The sequence below is a fragment of the Cavia porcellus genome, unplaced genomic scaffold (genome assembly GCF_034190915.1).
Source record: "Cavia porcellus strain 051 isolate PalLab524CR breed Dunkin Hartley unplaced genomic scaffold, mCavPor4.1 scaffold_2, whole genome shotgun sequence".
Lineage (NCBI taxonomy): Eukaryota > Metazoa > Chordata > Mammalia > Rodentia > Caviidae > Cavia > Cavia porcellus.
Window position 1 is genome coordinate 56051098 of NW_026947485.1, and position 22454 is coordinate 56073551.

General features: G+C 35.2%; 1 protein-coding gene across 10 annotated transcripts in view; it reads right to left on the bottom strand.

The window, feature by feature from the left end:
* Window positions 1–9107, bottom strand: part of Phf14 (PHD finger protein 14) — a 284212-nt gene extending 275105 nt beyond the window's left edge. For 4 of the 10 annotated variants that reach the window (XR_010045211.1, XR_010045212.1, XM_063242105.1 and 1 more), the window contains exons 1-2: window positions 8634–9101; window positions 8083–8193 (exon numbers count right to left, since the gene is read on the bottom strand). Coding sequence is in view for 7 of the 10 variants with exons in the window: in XM_063242105.1 (XP_063098175.1) it covers window positions 8083–8193; window position 8634 (112 nt within the window). In the remaining 3 variants the exon portion in view is untranslated. Of the gene's footprint in view, window positions 1–8082; window positions 8194–8633 lie in introns of all 10 variants that reach the window. The other 6 variants (XR_010045215.1, XM_063242100.1, XM_063242119.1 and 3 more) reach the window with 3 other exon arrangements.
* Window positions 9108–22454: the final 13347 nt, after the last annotated feature.

Here is a 22454-nt window from a genome sequence, read left to right on the forward strand (position 1 = left end):
AAATAATAGATCAATGAAGTTGATATAATGTTAATTCAATATAGCATTAATGAAGATGAAATATATAACTAAATTAAAATATATTTTTGAAAGAAGAACACTATTTTGTGTCATTTAGCTCATGCTATATCTGGTGTTTTGAAGTAACTTTTTTTCTAAAAATAAATGGGGATTTTAAAAAATTGAACATTTGACTTTAACTTACTGATATATAATACAGAAAAAAATTACTCTACTTTTACATCTTCCTTTTATTAACTATATGGCTTACAAGCAATGAAAGTGTTATATCCAAAAAAAGTAAATCTGCCCCCCCCTAAAAACTGTTTCATTTATTTTAATCTTAACCCATCAAAATAAGCAGAGGTATTTATAATCAACTTGTGCCACATTTCTAATACACAAAATCAATTTTAGATCAAGTACATAGGTGAAAAACAGACAACAACAATGGCACAGAAAATGAAAGATGTAAGAGAAGCTATCAATTTTCCTGCTTATTAGGATAAAAGTCACCTACACTTGCAAAAGTTCTATGCAATAACTATTATAGACTCTAAAATGGAAGAAGTTGATAAAGAAATAAATACATGCTGGAAATGATAAGCACTGAAAAAATAGACTGGACATTAAGGAGCTTATGCAGGCCTATTTCTAGCAAGCTTCCTCTATTTCTGCCAGCAGCAGCCAAGTCTGCAATTCAGCACTACTCAATAAACCTTCTCGGCCTCCTTTACACCCAAATGAATAAGTAAAAATCTAAAAATATTTGGAAGGAAAGTTAAAGTGAAGTAGGGAAAAAAGAGGAAGCAGGATTTTATACCAATAGACAAACCTATAGGAAAATGAGAAAAGGTAATAATAAGACAGTGAAATAATCTGTATTAACCATGTCAATTTTTATGGCGTCAACTTGCCTTACCTTCTATAATTAACGAAGCATTAAAGCTAAAAAAAAATTTGTAATAGTATCTGGCATCTAAAGCATCTCAAGTCTTACACAAATGCATAGTAATAATATCCAACAAGTTAAATCACATAAAAAATAAAAACTAATATTTAACAGATGCTGACTGACCCTATGAAATCAATTTCAATCTGAAGATTATCATATAGGTATCCACTGTTTACTCTGAAGTATTCTGAAAAAAATTTCCATCCTAAACCATCTTGCACAAGACACAGGCAATAATGTAAGTCAACAATTCTCTAACTGAAAACTGTGATGCCAGATGTGTTTCAAAATTCAGAATTATTTTACAAGAGTAGCATGGTATATTACACTAATACCCTGGTAACATCTATGGTACCATCCTATGATGAACAGTATCTCTGAAGTGGAAAGTATAAGTATTTACAACATTTGAGAAGCACTACAAATAAACAATAGTTCAAATCAGGTATTTCCATCTAATAAGTTTGTGTCAAACTTAGGAAATATTTTTGGATTTCTGACTTCCTTAAATTTTGAAGAGTATCCATAATCATTCACAAACAGGTGACCAAACAGGTGGTTCTCCAAATCATTAAGAAAGTTTTGATTTTTTTCAAATTACTCACAATTAAACCCTAGAGACTAAGAAAACTAATCCTAGCAAAAATAATAGGATTTTAAAAAGTTTTAAATAATAAATAATAAGCAGAGTTGACAACATTTCGAAGCCAAGAATGATCTCTTGTACACAATGACTTAAAAAAGTTGAAACACAAGCTATGCTATAACTAAAACAGCTAGAGGATAAAAGAAAAGTGAGATCAATTTTCTAGAAATCATAGTAGACACAACAGTAGGATTAATTGGTGCAGAAGTATGTGTGTCAATCAAAATTGAAACCATCCAACTTTGTTACTTGATAAATTTTACAAAACATCACAGGTTTCTGATTTTTGTCTTGGTTTCCATTGTAAAGCCAATTAAATAATTTTAAGCCAGAGATATACTGATTTTCTTAATTCTGTTTGGGTTTTATAATTACCCTGAGTAATTTCTTTTTTCTCCTAGTACTCAAGACTAAACTCAGAATCTTGCATGTACTAAACAATGAGCTGTACATCTTTCTCCAGCCCTTTTTAATTGTTTTGTTTTGTTTTACACCAGGGATTGAACTCACGACCTCATGCTTGCCAGGCAGGTGCTTATGCCACTGAGCTAAATTTCCGGCACCCTTTTTAAAATTTTAAAAAGAATCTGGATAAGCTGCACAGGCTAGCCTTGAACTTGAGATCCTCCTATTTCAGCCTCCTAACTCGCTATGATTTACAGGCATGCACCACTATGCCCTGGCCCCTTCCAAGTAACTGTTTTTTCATGTAGGTGTCACTGAGTTACATGCCCAGCACTTTTTAATTTTTTTTTTTTTTTTTTTTTTTTTGAGACAGTATCTCACTAAATTACTATGTGGCTCACTTGGGGCTTAAACTTGCAAGCCTTCTGCCTCACCCATTCAGAGTGCTGGAATTACAGACTACAAGTGCTGGCTTGAGAACAATTTTTTTAAATAAACTTAAATGTTTACTAGAAGAATGTGAAAATCTCCCACAAACCCTAACTTGCCAAACCTTTTATTCAACAAAAGTAACACATTATTCATATTCTAATTACAAGGATCAGGAATATACCAAATGATATCTGAAAAACAATCTCATGCAATTAGGCACCACTTCTTTTTAGAACATATGTACTTTAAGAATACAGAAAAACATGGGGCTGGGTATTTAGCTCAGCGGCATAAGCACCTGCCTTGCAAGCGCTTGGTCATGAGTTCGATCCCTGGTATCGATTACAAAAAAAAAAAAAGAAAAGAATAGAGGAAAACAGAACCACCCATAGCTAGGTAATGATGAATAAACAGTGTCTTTGGCTATCTGTAGTATTAGAGCCTACAAACAAAAAAGTTTCTATTAGTACAGAATCAGACACTATTTCAAATCTATCATCTCTATATCCCAAAAAGCCAAAGTGAAGAAATGAGCCACATATTTCAAAGACAGCTACTTAGGCAATTCTAAAATAAATTGTGTTACACTTTTAAAAATTACGAATTAAAATACTACTTGTAATTTGGTTAACTAGAAGGTAATCTTTCTCAAACACATAATACATCAGAATCTCTCTAAGCAATACCTATTTCAATTAACAGACAGCAAAAAATTCTTTTAATTACAGGGCAAAAACACAAATCTTCAAGAATCTCTTCACAATAACTGATAAAATAAAAATCAATTTAACTCATAACACTCAACACCATCATCACCAATGCTTAAGCTTTCCCCATGATAAATATTAACAAAATCCTGATCAACTGTTTTGTTAACTTTACAATATAATTGTTATTTTTTTCATAATTTTAGCAAACTTAGTTGTTCTATTAATTGATGCAGTGCAACAGGGATTACTATGTACCATATATTTAATAAAAAACAGATCATTAAATTATTGTTTGTTCAGAGTTATCATCTTGGAGCTATCTTTGATTACTTAAGCATAGCTCTTGAATGATCAGCTGGTAAGTCAACATGATTCATTTTATCTTCTGACTCTAGTTCTGCCCTGTCATAGTACATTCTTTGGGTAAATCTAAACCAGGAGTACTTGAGTGGGGATAGTTTTTTCCCCCAGAGAACATGCATCAACATCTATTGCCACTGAAGACAATGGTCGCCATGAAACTGAGAGATTGCTTACATGCCCCTAATATATATGGATGCTGCTAAATATACCATAATGCACAGAAAAGTTTCCACAATGAAGAATTACTCAACCCAATATATTAATAGTGCTGAGACTGAAAAGCCCTTATCTAGTATTAAAAACTCTCAATTTCCAGGTTTATCTCTTTTACTATTTTTTGAGATAGTATCTATCAATGTAGTCCAGGTTGGGCATGAATTTCCAACCTTGTGCATCAGCCTCCAAGCAACTGGATATCATGTAGGTACCACCCTACTTCGCTTTCTTCCACTATGCTTTTACTTAGTTCTAATCCCCCAAAATAAATGACACATCCAATTTCACACCTTTAATATTTAGTGTTTCCCTCACCAAGATAGCTATTTAATAGGTCTGTCTCTTTCAGTTCAATGTTTAACTCTTAGCACAGTAAAACTGTTCCAGATGAATCTAGTGCTAAAATAATCTCATCTCTTCTTAAAGACCTAAACTATGCAATTAATCAATCATCCTTTGTATCACCTATTACTCTATTTTATTACTATAATGTGATTTTAATTCATTGTGAATTTCCCAAAATATCCAGCAAAATACTTTTTAAAAAATACTAAAATGGTCAATGAATATGTTGATCCACTTATTAAAATCAGGTGAAGCACAAAACAATATTAAAGCAAAATTCTAGGAAAGTCTCAAGCTGACTTTCACTTAAATTATTCTCTGACAATATGATTTAACTAAACTAATTATGGTTCAAGATCTAAAGCTAACAGGGGAGGCCAGGGCATGGCATTGCTATGTTGTTTAATAAAATAATACATGTACACATCTTTTAAAATGTTTTTATACAGCACATAACTAAAAGCAAGCAAGTCTTAGATCAACCCCCAGTCCTAGACTCAAGTTTCAAACCACTTTAACTATACTAAACTAAAAAATTGCCAAAGTCAACTTTATGGATCTACAAAACTCTTTAGTACCACATGACTGAACCTAACATTTCTACATACCATTCTTCTGTTGGGCATCATCACAATTCTAATACATGTATACAATTTCAGGACAAGCTTATTTTAAACATTACTTATTGATTGTCCTCAATCAAAAATGAGAAAGAATTCATTTCATATTACATATTTTAAAAAAAGGACTGGAGATACAGCTCAGTGGCACAGCACACGTCTGGCAAGCACAAGATCCCTGAGTTCAATTCCCAGTATGAAAAAAAAATAAATAAAACTATTTTCACTTTCAAAATGTTCTAAAAATAGAGGCTTATAATTATTAATTTTGTCAATAATCACTTGCCACTCTTACTGGTAGAGCATCATTTAGTATTTTGATTTTTTCTATTTTATCATCTGAGAAGCACATGTGTAAAATTATGTTTATTTGCTGGAGTATTGATAATAATCTTTTCATGTTTTCTGTATGTATTCTCTAAGCCTGACAGAAACACAAATAGTTTTACAGTCAAATTTCAAACTTGAAGATGATGATAAAAAGAAACTAATGTACACAACAACTAACGGCCACCCATCTAATCATCTCAAGTTCCAAGAAGGTCAATGGTTCATTCAATACAGGTCATCCTGAAAGAAGACAAGATCAAACACGTTTACTTGTTTCTGCTCTTCTAGTTTAACTGTGGTTTGCTACATAGATTGGGGAGTCTTTATCTTTAATCGAGAGTTTTTTGGTTTAATTTTTTATTTTTTTGAGACAGGATCTTGCTATGCAGTTCAGGCTGGCCTTGAACTCACTGCGCAGCTCAAGGTAGCCTAGAATTCACAGTGATCATCCTGCTTCAGCCTCTCAGTGCTGGGATTATAGGTGAGTGCCACCATACCCACCATGGTTTATAAAAAAGACTGGGATCCAGGGCTGGGGATTTAGCTCAGCGGCATAAGCGCCTGCCTTGCAAGCAGGCAGTCGTGAGTTCGATCCCTGGTACTGATAAAAATGAAAAAGACAAAAAAGAAAATGGAAAAAAAAAAAAAAAAAAGACTGGGATCCAACAAATTCAACGTATTTGAAAACCAGTTATAAATCTGACAGCTTATTTCCTTCAAGAGTCCAACTAAATTTACTTATGTCAGACAACAGAAAGAATTAAAATAGGAACCCGCAGTAATATAGAGGAAGACAACATCTCTGCTATGGAAAACACTAATGTCCTTCAATCAAAATATGACCCAATTTCTTTGACTATTAATCAACTTAAACAAAATCATCTTCTGCTAATTTTCCTTTTACAGCAATACACCGAGAACTACACAAATAAATTTGTGATTTTAGACCTTAGGTCACAAATTTAAAATCCTTGAAAGCCAGGGACATATAAGTGCAACAGAATAGGTATTATATGACAAGAAGGACAAAAAGTTACGTTTTCAGTGTTTTTAATGGGGAAATAAATGTGTGTGTGTATGTGTACACACATACATGCCTAACAAAACTCAGCTTAACAAAATTCATCCTATCAATAATAATTACTGTTCAGTATGGTTTGGGTTTAAGCGGTCAGGAATCTCTACATAGTTTGATAGAGTAGTATATATTTGTATACTTAGATTGTTTTACCCTTTATAAAGGATAAATGTCTGTTAATGAACTCTACTTAAACAAAAGGAAAAAATTATCCATGAAATCAGAATTTACTGTCACAAGATTAATTTTAGACTACTTAAAAGTTTTAGACTTTATCCCATAATGGTATTTGAAAAAATTCATAACTGTTGAGGTTAACTATTTTTGTTTACAACCTTATTAACAAATTGACAGTCAAGAGTATTCTACATGTTTGTTCGTTTGTTTGTTTGTTTTGAGACAAAGTTTCGCTATGCAGTTAAGGCTGGACTTCAACTCATTTTGTAGCCCAGGCAGGCCTGGAACTCACAGCAATCTTCCTGCTTCAGCCTTCCAAGAATTACAGGTGTGTAGGTGTGCTAGAATTACAGGTGTGTAGCACCACACTTGGCCATACCCAAGAGTATTTTAATCTCTTGAGTTTTTTCCACTAAAACTAAGACATTTGAATTTTACCTCTTGTCCTTCCCCTTCCTTTCCTTTCTTTGACAATTTCAAGCATCACTAAATGGAAAATGAAGAACTGAGAAGCAAAAGTTGAAACAGTTAATCAAGATAAACATCAACTTTTGATTGCTGGGAATGAACTTGATTAGTAACCACAATGCCCAAGTAGTTTTAGTTTAAGATTACATCTACCCACTCTTAAAATCTAATGGTGAAAAGACTATGAATTATGGAGTCAAATGCGCTGGACTCATTATACCTGAGTGACTGGATGCAAATTATGTAAACTTAGTATCCCCGTTTCTTATAAATACTATCTCCTTTACTGAATTAACGTAAAAGTTAAATGAAAAAATATGAACAAAAGTTCCCAACAAATATAAGGCAAATTCTGTTTGCTGATGCTATTAAAAGTAATTAACTGCAACACAGTATACTAATTTATCCCTTTTCCCCTAGCAAGGAAAAAAACAAAAGCAAAAAAGAATCAGGAGAGACAATTAAACAAAGCAAACTTCTGAAAGACACTTACAAACTGTCAGAGGAGCTAGAAGTGCAGGGAGAACATTTGCCTAGCATATAGGCCTTGTTAGCCCCAGACTCCATCCCTAGCACTACAAAGCAAAAGAAAGTGGTTTAAGGGATGAAACATGTGAGGTTTTCATTTTTTTACTCACCTAAATTTCCAAGGAAAGGGGCAAAATTGTAAATAATTTTTGTTATTTATGTGTTCACTACACTAGTAACTTACCTATGAAATATTTAAGTAGTTTGTATGTGTCAGTCTCAATTAAAACTTTGTATCTTACATGACACATACATTATACACGAGATACAATAAACGAGACAAAATTTTTCTTTGTTTTTCAAATTCATACAATGTGAATGGATACGATCTCTTAAAATGTGTTTTCTAAAATCACTAAATATAAAAAGCATGCACACTTTATTAGAGAGTTAACAGACAAAAAGAAACTCTCCTCAGAAGGTGTAGGGTGAGTTGAAAAGAAAATCACTGATCAGAGCTATACATAGTTCGCTGTACTCTTAGGATATTCTACTTCAGGTTATCTTTTGACTTTTTCCTTTGTCAAATAAGCACAAATAGAGCTTAAGGTATAAAATAGAGGAAATGTTCTTGTAACTTCGGAAACATCCTTCCCTACTTACTAATTATCTGAGTATCAATAAAAACAGAAGCAATGGTAGGATCTAGTGACTGGATCTTGCGAAAATTGACAAAATAACAAAGTTTGTTTTTTCACTTTAACTCGGCATTTTAATCAAAACCGAACCTTACCAAAAAAAAGTATAAAAGTACTTCAAAAAGCTAGCAAAAGGGCAAAAAAAAAAAAAAAAAAAAAGGAAACATTTACCTGAGGCATCTCCAACTTTAAAATCACTGTCATCTGAACTATCATAATCGAGTGCTTCTAGAAGAGAAGCTGCCAGAGGCTTCACCTGCCTTCTCTTGGAGCTTCGATCCACTGTCAAAAGAGAAAAATATTTACATCGTCATTCATAAGCATGGCAAACACTGGGGAGAGCTGTGATGCTGAAGATGAAGATGACCTCGAGCAGGCAATCTGTGTTAACACAGCTTGAGCCTCAGGCGCCGAGAAAAGTCTGCGGCGCGGACAGAAGGCAGCTGCAGCCCCGGGGGTGTGGCCGACGCCAACTCCAGCGGGCCGAATCCCAGCAGACTCACTCCCCGTACCTCCCACAGAGATGCTTCTGAGGCTCTCTTTCAGTCCCTCAATTAGACATCGCAAGAGTCCACAGAAAACGCAAAGCCCAGGGAATAAAAGAAGCGGGCTTCGGGTCCCGGACCGCGGAGGGGGAGCATCCACGGAGGCTCCAGTGTCCCGCGGGACCCCCCACCCTCTGAAAGGACCTCTCTCCCCACCGAGGCCTCGGATACACTTACTAAGGAATCCGTGAGGTGGTCGTTTGGAGGAGACCTAGGGTGAAGCTGCGGGAGCCCGGGCAGCGCCGAGGTCCGGGACTAGGACCGGGAAAGCTGTCCGAAAGATGCTACTCAAGACAGGCAGCACGAACCCCAGCAGGGGCGCGCCCAGAGCCGCCCCCGGGCCCCCACCACCCCCGCCCCAGCCCGCGCACCCCGTAGCTAGCGCCCCTCCCGCGCTCCCGGCCACAGGCGCTTAGCGACCCAGGCGGCGCGGCCCTGGGGCGCCGACACACCCGGGTGAAAAACACAAAAGAAGACTTTATTAGCCTGCACCAGAAGCAACAAAACACCTAGAACTTGCACAGTCCGAGGCCGACTGACTGAGACAATAGGGAAAGCAAACGACCCGGATACAGCTCCAGAAAGAAGGAAGTGAAAACACCAGGCTGAGGGCAACGCTTAGAGCAGATGGCGCGGAGAGCGCGTGCGCGGCCCTCAAAGCTGCTCTTCCTCTAGTGTAGGCGGGGAGCAGCCGAACGGAAGCCGAGAGGGAGCCGAGCAGCTTGGAGCCCAGCGCCAGAGGATCGGAGACCAGAGCGCAGCTGGAGGAGAAAGTCCGCCCACATCCACCAGAGCTCCGCCCACAAGGCTTTTGGTCCTGCCCTTCCCACGCGTGGTGTTCCCCCCCACCCACCCAAATCTGTGGGAAGCCAGTTCCTATCTTGGGATTTTGATTATTTTTAAGATTTACAGTACTTGAGTAACCATTCCGCATTTGCTACTTTATGTCACTAACAATACCCATAACTGATACAGATAGCTACACTAACCTGCTGCTTCCAAAAATTGCATCCTTAAAATATTGATTTTTTTGCAAAACGACAATGTAAAAATCACACTAGACCTTGTCTAATTGCTGCTTTCAAAAAAACATTTAACCTCGAAAAAAGTATCCATTTAATTATATTAACTATTGTACTGTGGGAATACATTTCTACAAAAATAAAGCATACACAGTACAGTATTATCTCATAATGTGCATCTACGTGAATATGAAATTATGTCTTGCATCTATGAAGGGAATTTATTCCTTTCAACATGAAATTTTAACCTAAAAAGTATGAGAGCAGATATACGACAGTCTTTGAGCAATATCAAATGTCACATTTATTCACTTAAATATTTTAAACATTATTAAAATATTAGCATCTGAAGCAGTTTTAACAGCTTTTGAAAGATTTATATATAAAAAGTTCAGAAAGGTTTGGATGCAACAGATTCAATTTATTCGTTTTTTCCACAAATATATGTTGAATGATAATGTTGAGAAATACAGTTTCATGAAAGACTCTAAATTAAATTTACAGAATGCAGTTTTATGAAAGACTAAATGAAATTTGCAGAATCAAATCACAGAATGAAGTTGTGAAGCATACACTTTAAAGAAACATGTGTGATTCTTTTGTGATAGTAAACTGGAATAAATGGTATAACATCAAACTCAAAAATGTTTACTAAATACATACACAGAGCAATTTAAAGAAGATACCTTCTGCAAAATGATTGTCTTTTTTTTTCCCCTTACTGGAGGATAAGGCCCCGTTGAAGATACAACCAAGTAAATGTCTATATATTGTGCTACAGAGTTACCCAAGGAAAAACACACATGCCTAAAGAGGAAAAGCCCTCAAGGAAAGGCATCCTGAAAAATGTTTAAGTCTAGACAATAAGGTATCTAAACCACTTGGGTAAAAGCAATGAGGAGACAAAAATGTTCAGTCTTAAGAAGGGGATACATATACAAATGTTCGTAGCTGACAAACAAGTCAAGACTCACAATCTGATTGGTACATAAAGGTGTTCAAAAACTAGAGAAATAAAAATCTCCATACTGAGAATCTGAGGTGTTTTTATTTGACCTGGTTTGGATCTAAAAGCAGTGGGCATCACATTAACAGAAAATAAAATATTGACACTCCAAGGCAAGCAATAATAATACAATTACTTATATTATCATATGTGATTTCCTGGAATAAGCTACCTGTTGAACACAGCCCTTGGTAACACGTGTTTGTTATAATAGAACATTAAGATGAACTGAGAAATAAATGAGCTGGGCAAGACTTTGTTGGCAACTCTGACAACCTTGAAGAATTAGGAGATGATGATGTAAAGTCCAGGGTTTTTTTTTTTAATATTTTTTTATCTTTTTATTGGTACCGAGGATTGAATTCACGAACATCTGCTGCAAGGCAGGTGCTTATGCCGCTGAGCTAAATCCCCAGCCCCTAAAGTCCAGGTTTTAAACACTTCCTCAAAACTGGTTTCAGAAAAGTAGAAAAATTCTCTGTTTGTTGGAAACAAGATATCTCAAGTTTGGCACTGTGGATATTTGGGGTCAGATATTTCATTATTATGGAAGACCATCCTGTATTTTGCATAATGTTCTAACCTCTCTAGCCTCTACCCACTACAAGCCAGTAACAGCTCACCCTCACCAAAATAGTGACATCCAAAATTATATCCAAACTTTGTCAAATGTCCCTTGGAGACAAAAAGTAGCCCCCACTACTCACTTATGCCTGTGTCCACTGAAGACCATTGCTCTGAAAGATGCTCATCTCATGAAATCAATCGTAGGGCTGATACAGCCACCAGTGAGTCTGAACTTCCAGTTAACATTTTAGGCAAGCTTATGAATTTAGGATATTTATTGGGAAAGAATGTCACCTTGAGAATTGAGAGGGCTGCAACATTTCAGAGCCTCCCTGTGTCAGTAGAATTGTTAAGGTTTTCTGTCTTGCAGAAGAGACTATAATGAATGGCAATTACTTGACAAAACAACATTTATTTCTGTCTCTTTTTATTGTATCATCTCATTGCATCCTATAATTATTTTTTGTGTTTTTGTTTTTTATGGTTGTATATTTGGAATGGTAATAATTCAAGATGATAGGTTTATAGATACCTTCATTATTTTGATTTTTACTCCTTATAACCATCCCTTCTTAAAATAAGACTCAAGTACCCCAAGAGTCAAGGGCAATTTATGGCCCTGAAAGAGACAATGTTTTTTATTTATATTAGGATCAATTACCGTATAAAAGATACAGCAAATGATAAAGAAGAGAAAAGTTAGTGGTACATAAAAAAGGGACTGGGAGGTCAATGCTTCAGGATGGATAGAGACAATGACACTCTGAACTAGCCACTATTTATTAGGCACACACAAAAATCAGTCAGATTATTGGGTGACTTAGAAGGTGGCAGTGATCTTAAATTGATGAGTACGTTATGTTGACAAGGATCAGTTCGGATGATTTAGAGGGCAGTGGTGATCCTATGCTGGTGTAATCTTGCCCAGGAGTGTCACATCATTACAGGACCAGTAAGGCCTCCAGGCCCTAGCTTCAATTTATAATTTGTGATCTCCAACATGATAGGTTACGATCTTCTTGCTATCATTGTTGTCAGGTTTATGTGTAACTGGATGTATAAAACTTTAGAGTGCAGAAAATTGTTAGATAATTAATATCTTAGTTACTTCTCATTATTGGGACAAAATACTCAACATCCACAAGTTAAAGGAAGAAAAGTCTATTTCAACTCCCAGTTTTCAGAGGTTTCAGTCCATAGACAGCTGGCTCCAAGCCAAGGTGCCATGGCAAAGGAGAAACAAGTCCTAGGCAGTGTAGATAGGAAGCAGTAACAAGCAACAAAGCGGCGGCAGCTAGCCTCTCTTTCCCTTTTACCTATTCAGTGGATGAGTTTAGTTATCACACCTTTAATCCATACACACACCTTTAATCCACATTTAAACAGTCTAGATTCAGGCAACTATAAAAACTTCACCTATCAGTGCCTGAGGCTTTGAGGAGACATCTAGATATAAACCATAACAACTGATCTTCTATTTCCATCCCTATCCACTTCTTTATCTGTATTATAGGGTCTGTTAGAATACAAAGGGTATTTCTGAGTTCCTTTAGAGATAGGATTATAGACACGATTTAAATTCTTTCAACAAGATGGGCTTTCCAGATTTGAAAGAAGGGAAGAATTTCTTCAATCATGATAGCAAACACCAATAGGCAACAGCTCCAAAATGCATTGACAAGTTGACTTGTTCTAGTGTCTGTATATAAGTGCCATAGGATTAGGTAGCTATGGTGTAGGTACCACAAAACAGTAATGCTACCAGCTTCCTGATACTGGGTTACAAATAATGTTGTATAATCTTTGAGCCAAACATTCAGAGACAATCTATGGATTTCTACTCTAAGCATCCATTGATTTTTGTAAATATCTAGGTCCAAATATTAAACGCTTTTCTGCTTGAAAATAGAGTTGTTTATGCTTCTAGTGCACTGATACACAACCACTAGAAAAAAAAGTTGTCTAGGACTGTTCTCTTCCCCTTACCTTGTAGTGCTAATTTGATAATCCAAAAACATTTATAATCCCTTAAGGAGATCATAAATTGTTTGCAGAAAATACATGGCTGATTTTGTCTTCCTGTAGTTAAAACTCTCAGAGATAGTCAAGAGAATACAAAGTCAATGAAGTAAAAAAATTGTTATGCTATTTTACATTTTAAGAAAATCCTAAATGCTTCCAGAGAAAAAGAAGAGATTATCTACAAAGGAATTGTGTTCAAACAAAAATTCTCAACTGGGGGGCTGGGGATTTAGCTCAGTGGCATAAGCGCCTGCCTTGCAAGCAGGCAGTCTTGAGTTCGATCCCTGGTACCGATAAAAAAGAAAAAGACAAAAAAAAAAATTTAAAAAAAAATTCTCAACTGAGATTTTGTGACAGATTTATTGAGGTATAATTCACAAACTCTGAAATTCATCTTTTCATAGTGTATATCCAGTGATTTTATTTTTTTATTTTACTTTTTTTGTTGCTGTTGCTATGTAGTTCAGTCTGGACTCTAACAGCAAGCCTTCTGCCTTGGACTCCCAAATGCTGAGATTACAGGCATGCAACACTTCTCCCAGCTCAGTGGTTTTAGTATATGCAAATACTGTACTTGTATAATCACCACCACTATACCATAAATAATAATTTTCCCCTACACTTTCCTCCTGGAAATCACAAATCACCTTTTTCTCTCTTCAAGTTTGATCATTCTAGACATTTCACATAAAAAGAATAAAATCTCAGGAGGCCGAGGCAAGAGAATCACTGCAAGTTGAAGGCTAGTCTGGGCTACAAAGTGAGTTCAAGGCCAGCCTGAACCATATAATGAAACCCTGCCTTAAAAAATACCAAAACAAAAACAAAGAATAAAAACATGCCCTCTATGTCTTTATGTCTAACATCTGTCACATAGCATAATGTTTTCATGATCTTCCATATTGTAAAGTAACATGATAGTTTAAAATTTTAGGATAGATTCTTTTTAAATTAACATAATAATGTAAAATTTATCAGTATTTGTTCTGCATGGGAAAAATAGATAAGAAGTGAATGATTTAATATTTGTGTTAATAGCTGCTTATTTGGCAGATGTCTTAGACAAGCTCAGGTATGTAATCTATTTCAGTGCATATAAATGACAGTCTTAGGATCTGTGTTTCACAAGGAGAAAGTCCCAAGAAACAAAGCAGATGGGCATACACAGCATCAATAGAATAACATCATAAAGTGCACAATCATGTGTGTTAAGCAAATAAATAAGTTTAGTTAGAGACACTAGAATATATGTCATAGAAGGATTTATGTCATCAACTCAAAAAGTAGGAAATTTTACAAATGAATCACACAAGTGATTTCTTCTGCTCCTTAATCTCTAGAAATTCATAAGTACTCTTAACATGTTCTAAATTTTATAGTTTTAATTTATTAAAAAATAACAAAAAAATAAATAAATGTACCTTACATAGGATGATCATAAAGTGAATACCAAAGAAATCATAGTTGACCCCCTCAGTCAATACTATAATCTTTTGTCTATGCCTCATTTTGAATGTTTATAAATAAATCATTCTATATGTGTTGTTTTGATTCTGGCTTCTTTGACTAGTATTTTTTGAGACTCATCTTTGTTTATAGTTATTAGTATATTTGCATTTCAGAATCAGATGCTTAAATGCATATACATGTATATGTAATTTAGATTAACATTTTGGCTCTGCCTTACTTTTCTTGTTGCTGAAGCAAAATGCCCAACACCCATTGGGCATGGTGGCACATGCTGTAATTCTATCACTCAGGAGGCTGAGACAGGATTACCATGAGTTCGAGGCCAGTCTGGGCTACATAGTAGTAGTTCAGGACCAGCCTGAATTATACAGCAAGACCTTGCCTCAAAAGAAAAGCAAAACCACATAAAATACTGAACACCCAAAGTTAAAGGAGGAAAGGTTTATTGTAGCTCACAGTTTATAGAGGTTCTATTTCATAATTGGCTGCTCTAACATAGGATTACACGACAGAGGGTCATCACAAAGGGGAAAAAAAAGTCCAAAGCAAAGCGGGGCAGACAGAAGTAAATAAGCAGCAAGCAACAATAACAACAAGCAACTAGCAGTGACAGCAGGAGCCCTCTTTCTGTCTCTTGTGTCCTACCCAGACTACCATCCATTAGAGCTGGCAGCAATCACACCCAGAGTGGGTCATCCTTAATCCTTAATCCTAGCACTGATGAATCAATCCCAGCATCAAATCTCTGATCCCAGCGTCACATACCCTAGATCTACAACTTCTAAAAAGCCCCACATAAAGCTTCGAGGGATGTCTAGACACAAACCACAACAGGCTCCTTCTAGTTTGAGGCTATCATTAATGATATTAGAAATTCTTGCCAGATAAATTAAGAAAAGAAATAAATTGAACCCAAATTGGAAGTTATTTAAAAAGAATTTCAAAAGTTTTAAACAAAATTCAACAAAGTAGCAATATATTGTACAAAATCAGCATGCAAAAATTAGTTACATTTCTACACAATAACAATGAACAGACTAGAAAGAAATGAAGAAACAAATTCCACTTATAACAGTATCAAAATTAATAAAATTTCAGATAATTATCCACGGAGGTAAAAGATTTATATAATAGATTCAATGCCACTTATGGACTGCGACTGGAGATTACCAGGCCCGTAAAACCATACCATTTTCATTGTGTTCTGGAGTTGGATTTTATTCTCTTTTGTTTTGTTTGATTATGTTAAATCTGATTGCATGAGCAGCTGTTTAAAAGACAGCAAGACATATTATGGTAGCCATTTTGGATTTACTATTAGCTTGTTTCAAAGTTCTTTATTTCATTCATTGTTTTGTTTTGTTTCCACACTTGTTCTACTTTGAACATTGTTTGGCTTTTAATGTTTCTATTCTGTTCTGTTTGATTCTGTTCTGATGGTCTGAAGAGGTATCTGTAGCTATTTTGAAGGCAACAAAAGATATTATGGTACCTGTTGTTGATTTTGTAAGGTTTTGAAGTCTTGTGTCACTTATACTGGTTTAGTTTGATTGTTTTTATTGTTTTATTTTCCTTGGTTTTATCCTCTTTAAATAAAAAAATTACTCTCTTTCCTATATTAAAAGTAAACTCTGTTCACAGTGGAATTATTCACAATAGCCCAAAACTGGAAACAAAATCAGCATTCATTAAATGAAAAAGAGATAAGGAAAATATGGTATATACACACAACAGAATATTATTTGACTTTATAATTCAGATACATAGTACAACATGGGTAAAACTTGAAACCATGCCTTCAGTTAGGGGTAGGAATTACTGCTCAATTCATACAGAGTTTCAGATTAGCAAGATAAAAAGAGTTTTAGACATGAATAGTGATCATGCCTACACAATGAAATGAATGTATTTTATATATTTAATACCTCTGAATACATGTTTCATAAAGCATGCAGTGATAAATTTTATATAATGATATATTCAACTACAATAAAAATATTAAAAGAAAATGATAACATGCAAGAATATCTGTTAAAAATATCTATACATAATTGTTCAGCCAGCATTTCCCAAATATATGAGGTCATATTCTCATGTAAAAACTCTATTTTATGTCATTCCTATTTATTTTATTTTCAAGCTCAAATTCTGACTGATACAGACTTGTCTATTAGAAGGAAGAGGTCTTCAAGGATAGTTCACTGCAATGCTCTTGAATTATGTAACATAAATACTATCTATGATTAAACTGAAAGGCCCTAATGACTGTTTCCATTCATAAAGGGAGTTCTGTTAATCCCTGCTGTGACATGGAAAAAGAGTTACATTATCATCTATAACCTGTAACTAACCTGTAACTAAATACTTACGGATGCTAAGTTCTTGACCAAGCTTTTGCTATCATATAACATTGTAATGGGAATAAAGAGTACAATCAGTTATTTAGTTGCTTATAAGTGTTCTGCAAGTTTCTGAAATAAGAAACCTGAACACTTATTCAACTCTTTGAAAAGAAATTCTTTATTTCCTTCTGCCACAGGGATGAGATTTTCAGGAAACCAAAGTCAAAATCTAATCAAATCAATCAGGCATATGGTGCACACCTGTAATCCCAGCACTAGGGAGGCTGAAGCAGGAGAATAACTGTGGTTTCAAGGCCAGCATGAGTTACATAAGTGAGTTCAAGGCCAGTCTGAATTATACAGTGAGACCATATCTCAAAAAAATAAAAACCAAAAACATAATAAAAAGTCTAATAAAGCCAAACTCTAAACTCTACAGATAGCTGAATGCTGCAAATTAAAGTTCACTCCTTGCAGAATTTATGTCAAGGTAAGACATTCCTGCAAATTTGGACAGAGATGCATTAGATTCTAATGACGTTAGGAATATTGAATTTGAGTTTCTGCCAGGTCTTTTTGACCAGTATAATCTTCTTCTGTGTATGCAGTTTTCAGAGCAACCTGTGTAAAGAACCTATTATCCTGATATCTACCGAGGGCCCCTAGATAAAACCACTAGAGAATATCTCTGACCAAACTCCAGTCACCTCCAGCCAGAAGTATCCAGAGCAGTCACTGCTCCTTGCCCCCTCACAGAAAGGCACTTTCTCAGAATAAAAAGTATTATAAGCTAGGTATCTAGAGCAAATGATAAAATTAACTGCTCCCACTATACCATTGGTGTAGCCTGTCTTCTCTTGCTGAGTGTTCAACTAATGTTTAGAAGACCAAAACTAAGAAGATAATTGGGCTAGGAAGATGGCAAATATTTTGACCCTGGCCCTCCAAGATCAACAAGGACCCAGGACATGAGGGGATCTTCCTATAGTATCCTACAACTTTGATGGGTCACCCAACCTCCTGAACAAAGAAGTTGTTAGATCCCATGCTACCAAGGAGACCTAGTATAGACCATGAAACTCTTCTGGCAGATCACACACCTGACAAAAGAACGTAAAAGAGCTAAGAGGCTGTGATCATATTCCCAAAAGGAATACTTGAGGAGACTTAACTGATCTTGATATATATATATATATATATATATATATATATATATATATATATGGTAAATTATGATTGGCAAAGGCCTCACCTCTGCTGACCTTGAACATCCAGCAAAAAATAATATAGCCAAAGATATGTGTGAGTAACAACTATATAAATTAGACATACAGATGCACAGAAGGGGACTCCAGTCTACTAACCCCTGCTGACAGTTCTTTTTTTTTAATTAAAAAAATTAAAAGAAAGAAGGAGATTAAGATAAAAGAGGACATAACAACATAATAACACAGGTCAGACCAGAACAATTTAAGCAACATAGTGTTTCACCACAGGATAACCTGACATAACAGTAGCTACCATAGTGTCTCTTTCCTTGAAATATTTGACTATAACTTTGTATATTATAGCATCAAGCACAACATGAGAGTTTAAAACTACTCAAGAGAATGAAAGTATTACAGGGTATTTAGAACCAACTAACACAAAATGAACAACGGTTTCTATATTATCTCCTTGTCTATAAAAAATTTTGTTTATATTATCACATACAATAAAATCCAATAAGATACAACATGATAAACCGATGGAGACAGAAGAACAAAAGCTTTATGGGACTTCAAAATTAGATGATATTATATCAGCACTAGCTATTACATTGTCTTTTTTTCTTCAAAATAACTGTTCATACCATCACAGACAATAAAATCAAACAACCCAGAATAGAATAATTCCAATTAATGAAAACATTATCAGGCTTCAAAGTAAAATAATGGGGAATCATGTTTACTGCATAATTTTATATATTCTTACCATTTCTTACACTAGGGAAACTATTTGGTATTAATACATGTGAGTTTGATTTATTTCATTTATGAGTATGGTCTCAAGATGTGCCCATTTATTTATAAATATCTCAATGTGATCATTCTTTATAGCTGAGTAGTACTCCATTGTATAAAAATATGACAACTTTTTTTATCCATTCCTCAGTTGATGGACACTTAGGGTGTTTCCAAGAGCTGGCTATTACAAATTGTGCTGCTATAAACATGGGTGTACATATATCACTGTAGTATGAAGCTTTCAGTTCTTCTAGGAATATGCCTAGAAGTGGAATAGCTGGAACAAATGGGACTTCCAATCCCAGCTTTTTGAGAAATCTCTAGGCTGACCTCCACAATGGCTGCCCCAGTCTATACTCCCACCAACAGTGCAGGAGAGTTCCTTTTTTCCCACAGCCTCTCCAGCATTTGTTGTTTCTAGTTTTCTTGTCCTGGCCATTCTTTCAGGAGTGCGATAGAATCTCAGTGTTGTTTTTAATTTGCATTTCTCTAATGAATAAGGATGATGAACATATTTCATGTATTTATTTGCCATTTGTATTCATCTGAGAAGTGTGTATTCATCTCAGATGCCCATTTTTGGATTGGGTCTTTGAATATCAGGTGTCTGATTTCTTAAAATGCTTTATATGTTTTAGACAGAAATCCTTTGTCTGAGGCACAGCTCACTAAGATTTTTTCCCAGTTTGTGGGTTTTCTTTTCACTATGCTGGAGATTTCTTTTGACATGTAGAACCTTTTTAATAAGAGGTGATCCCAGTTATTGATTCTGGGAAGCAGTTCCGTGCAGTTTGATTCCTGTTCATGAATTCTCTATCTACCCCTATGTCTTCAAGGATTTTACCCAATTTGTCTTCCAATAGATTTAGTGTTTCTGTTTTAACATTCGGATCTTTGATCCATTTAGATTTTAATTTAGTGCACAGTGATAGGCAGGGGTCTAGTTTTAGTTTTCAGCATGTGGAGAGCCAGGTTTTCCAACACCATTTATTAAAGATGCTGTCGTTCTTCCAGTGAACATGTTTGGCCCCTTTATCAAAGATAAAGTGGTTGAGTGTGTTTGTAGTTGTGGTTATATCTTCTAATCTATTCCATTGATCTTTGGCTCTGTTCTTATTCCAGTGTAATGTTGATTTTACTACAGTTGCTTTGTAGTATAACTTCAAGTCAGGGATTGTGATGCCTCCTGTATTGCTTTTGCTGCTTAGAACAGTCTTTGCTATTCTAGGTCTCTTCTGGTTCCAGATGAATTTGAGGAGTGATTTCTCTAGATCCATAAGGTGTGTTGGTGGTATTTTATTGGTATTGCATTGAATTTGTATAGCAGTTTTGGGAGAACGGCCATTTTCACAATATTTATTCTTCCTATCCATGAGCAAGGGATGTCTTTCCACTTTCTGAGATCCTCTTCAATTTCTTTTTTCAGTGTATTGTAGTTTTCCTTGTATAGGTTTTTCACTTCTTTCATGAGCGTAATTCCTAAAAATTTTTTAGTTGCTAGTGTGAAGGCTGTGGCTTCTCATTTCTCTCACTGTGATCCTGTTGTTAGTGTATAGAAATGCTATTGATTTTTGAGTATTGATTTTGTATCCAGCTACATTGCTGAATTTATTATATCTAGGAGTCTTTCAATGGAGATTTGGGGGCCTTCTATGTAGAGTATCATGTCACCCGCAAATAATGATAATTTAACTTCTTCTCTTCCTATCTTTACACCTTTTATTTCTCTCTCTTGCCTAATTGCTCTGGCTAGTATTTCCAGTACTATATTAAATAGAAGTGGTGATAAGGGACATCCTTGTCTTGTGCCTGATTTTAAGGTAAAAGCCTTCAATTTTTGGCCACTTAGTATGATACTGGCAGTTGGTTTGTTGTAGATGGCCTTTATTATATTGAGGAAAAGACCATCTATCCCAATTTTCTGTAAGGTTCTTATCATGAAGGAGTTTTGGACCTTATCGAAGACTTTTTCTGCATCTATAGAAATGATCATGTGATTCTTATTTTGGGCTTTATTGATATGATGGATTACATTTATTGATTTATGTATGTTGAACCATCCCTGCATGCCTGGGATGAATCCCACTTGGTCATGGTGTATAATCTTCTTGATGATTTGCTGAATCCTATTTGCCAATATTTTATTGAGGATTTTTGCATCTGTGTTCATTAGGGAAATTGGCCTGTAGTTCTCTTTTTTAATTGGGTCTTTCTCAGGTTTTGGTGCTAGAGTAATATTTACTTCCAGGAATGACTTAGGAAGAATTGCTTCCATTTCAATTTCACAAGAGTTTGAGGAGTGTCGGGAGTAAGTCTTCTTTGTATTTCCTGTAGAATTCCACAGTGAATCAGTCTGGGCCTAGGCTCTTCTTTGTAGGTAAGGACTTAATTGCATTATCGATTTCATTAATAGATATTAGGTTATTCAGCAGTTTTACATATTCTTGACCTAGCTTTGGTACTTCATATGTTTCTAGGAAACTATCTATTTCTTCTGTGAGAGTAGAAGTTTTCAAAACAGATATTGATGATCTTCTGTATTTCTATAGAGTCTGTAGTGATTTTGCTTTTTTCATTTCTTAATGCATGAATTTGAGCTTTTTATTCCCTTTTTAAATAAGATTGGCTAGGGCCTTATCAATTTTATTTATTCTTTCAAACAACCAACTCTTTGATTCATTGATTCTTTGGATTGTTTTTTTAGTCTCTATTGCATTGATTTCTGCTCTGATTTTTAGAATTTCCTCCATTCTTTTGGCTTTGGGCTTGACTTGCTCTTCTTTTTCTAGATGTTTGAGGTGTAGCATCAGGTTATTTATTTGTATTCATTCTGTTTTCCTGATGTGGGAACTCAGTGCAATAAACTTCCCTCTGAGGACACCTTTCATTACATCCCACAGATTCCAGTAAGTTGTATTTGTATTTTTGTTTGCTTGTAGATATTGCTTAATTTCTTCTTTAATTTCCTCTATGATCCACTGATTACTCAAGAGTGTTTCATTCAGTTTCCGTGTATTTGTGAGATTTTTGCTGTATCTTTTATTGTTAATTTCTAATTTCATGGCACTATGATCCAATAACATATATGGGATAATTTCAACTCTTCTGCATTTATTTAAATATGTTCTGTGTTCTAGAATGCTCCATGTACTGTTGAGAAGAATGTGTATTCTAATGTTGTTGGGTGGAATACTCTCTATATATCTATCAAGTCCATTTATTCAAATGTGTGATTCAGTTCTGTTATTTCTTTGCTGATTTTCTGTCTGGTTGATCTGTCCCTTGGTGTCAATGGTGTTTTAAGGTCTCCTGTTATAATTCTGTTACTACTAATTTGGTTTTTCATTTCTGTTAATACTTGCTTTATATAACTAGGTGCTCTGGAATTTGGTACATATATATTTAAGATTGTTGTCTCTTCCTCTTGTGAAGTTTTACCATAACCAGTATGTAATGACCTTCTGTCATGGTTTCTGTCTGTGGCCCCCAGGCCCCATGAGTTTACATTGTGCATTTGTGATTGGTTCACTGTCTAGTGCTTGGATTGATGATTTCAGTGCTAC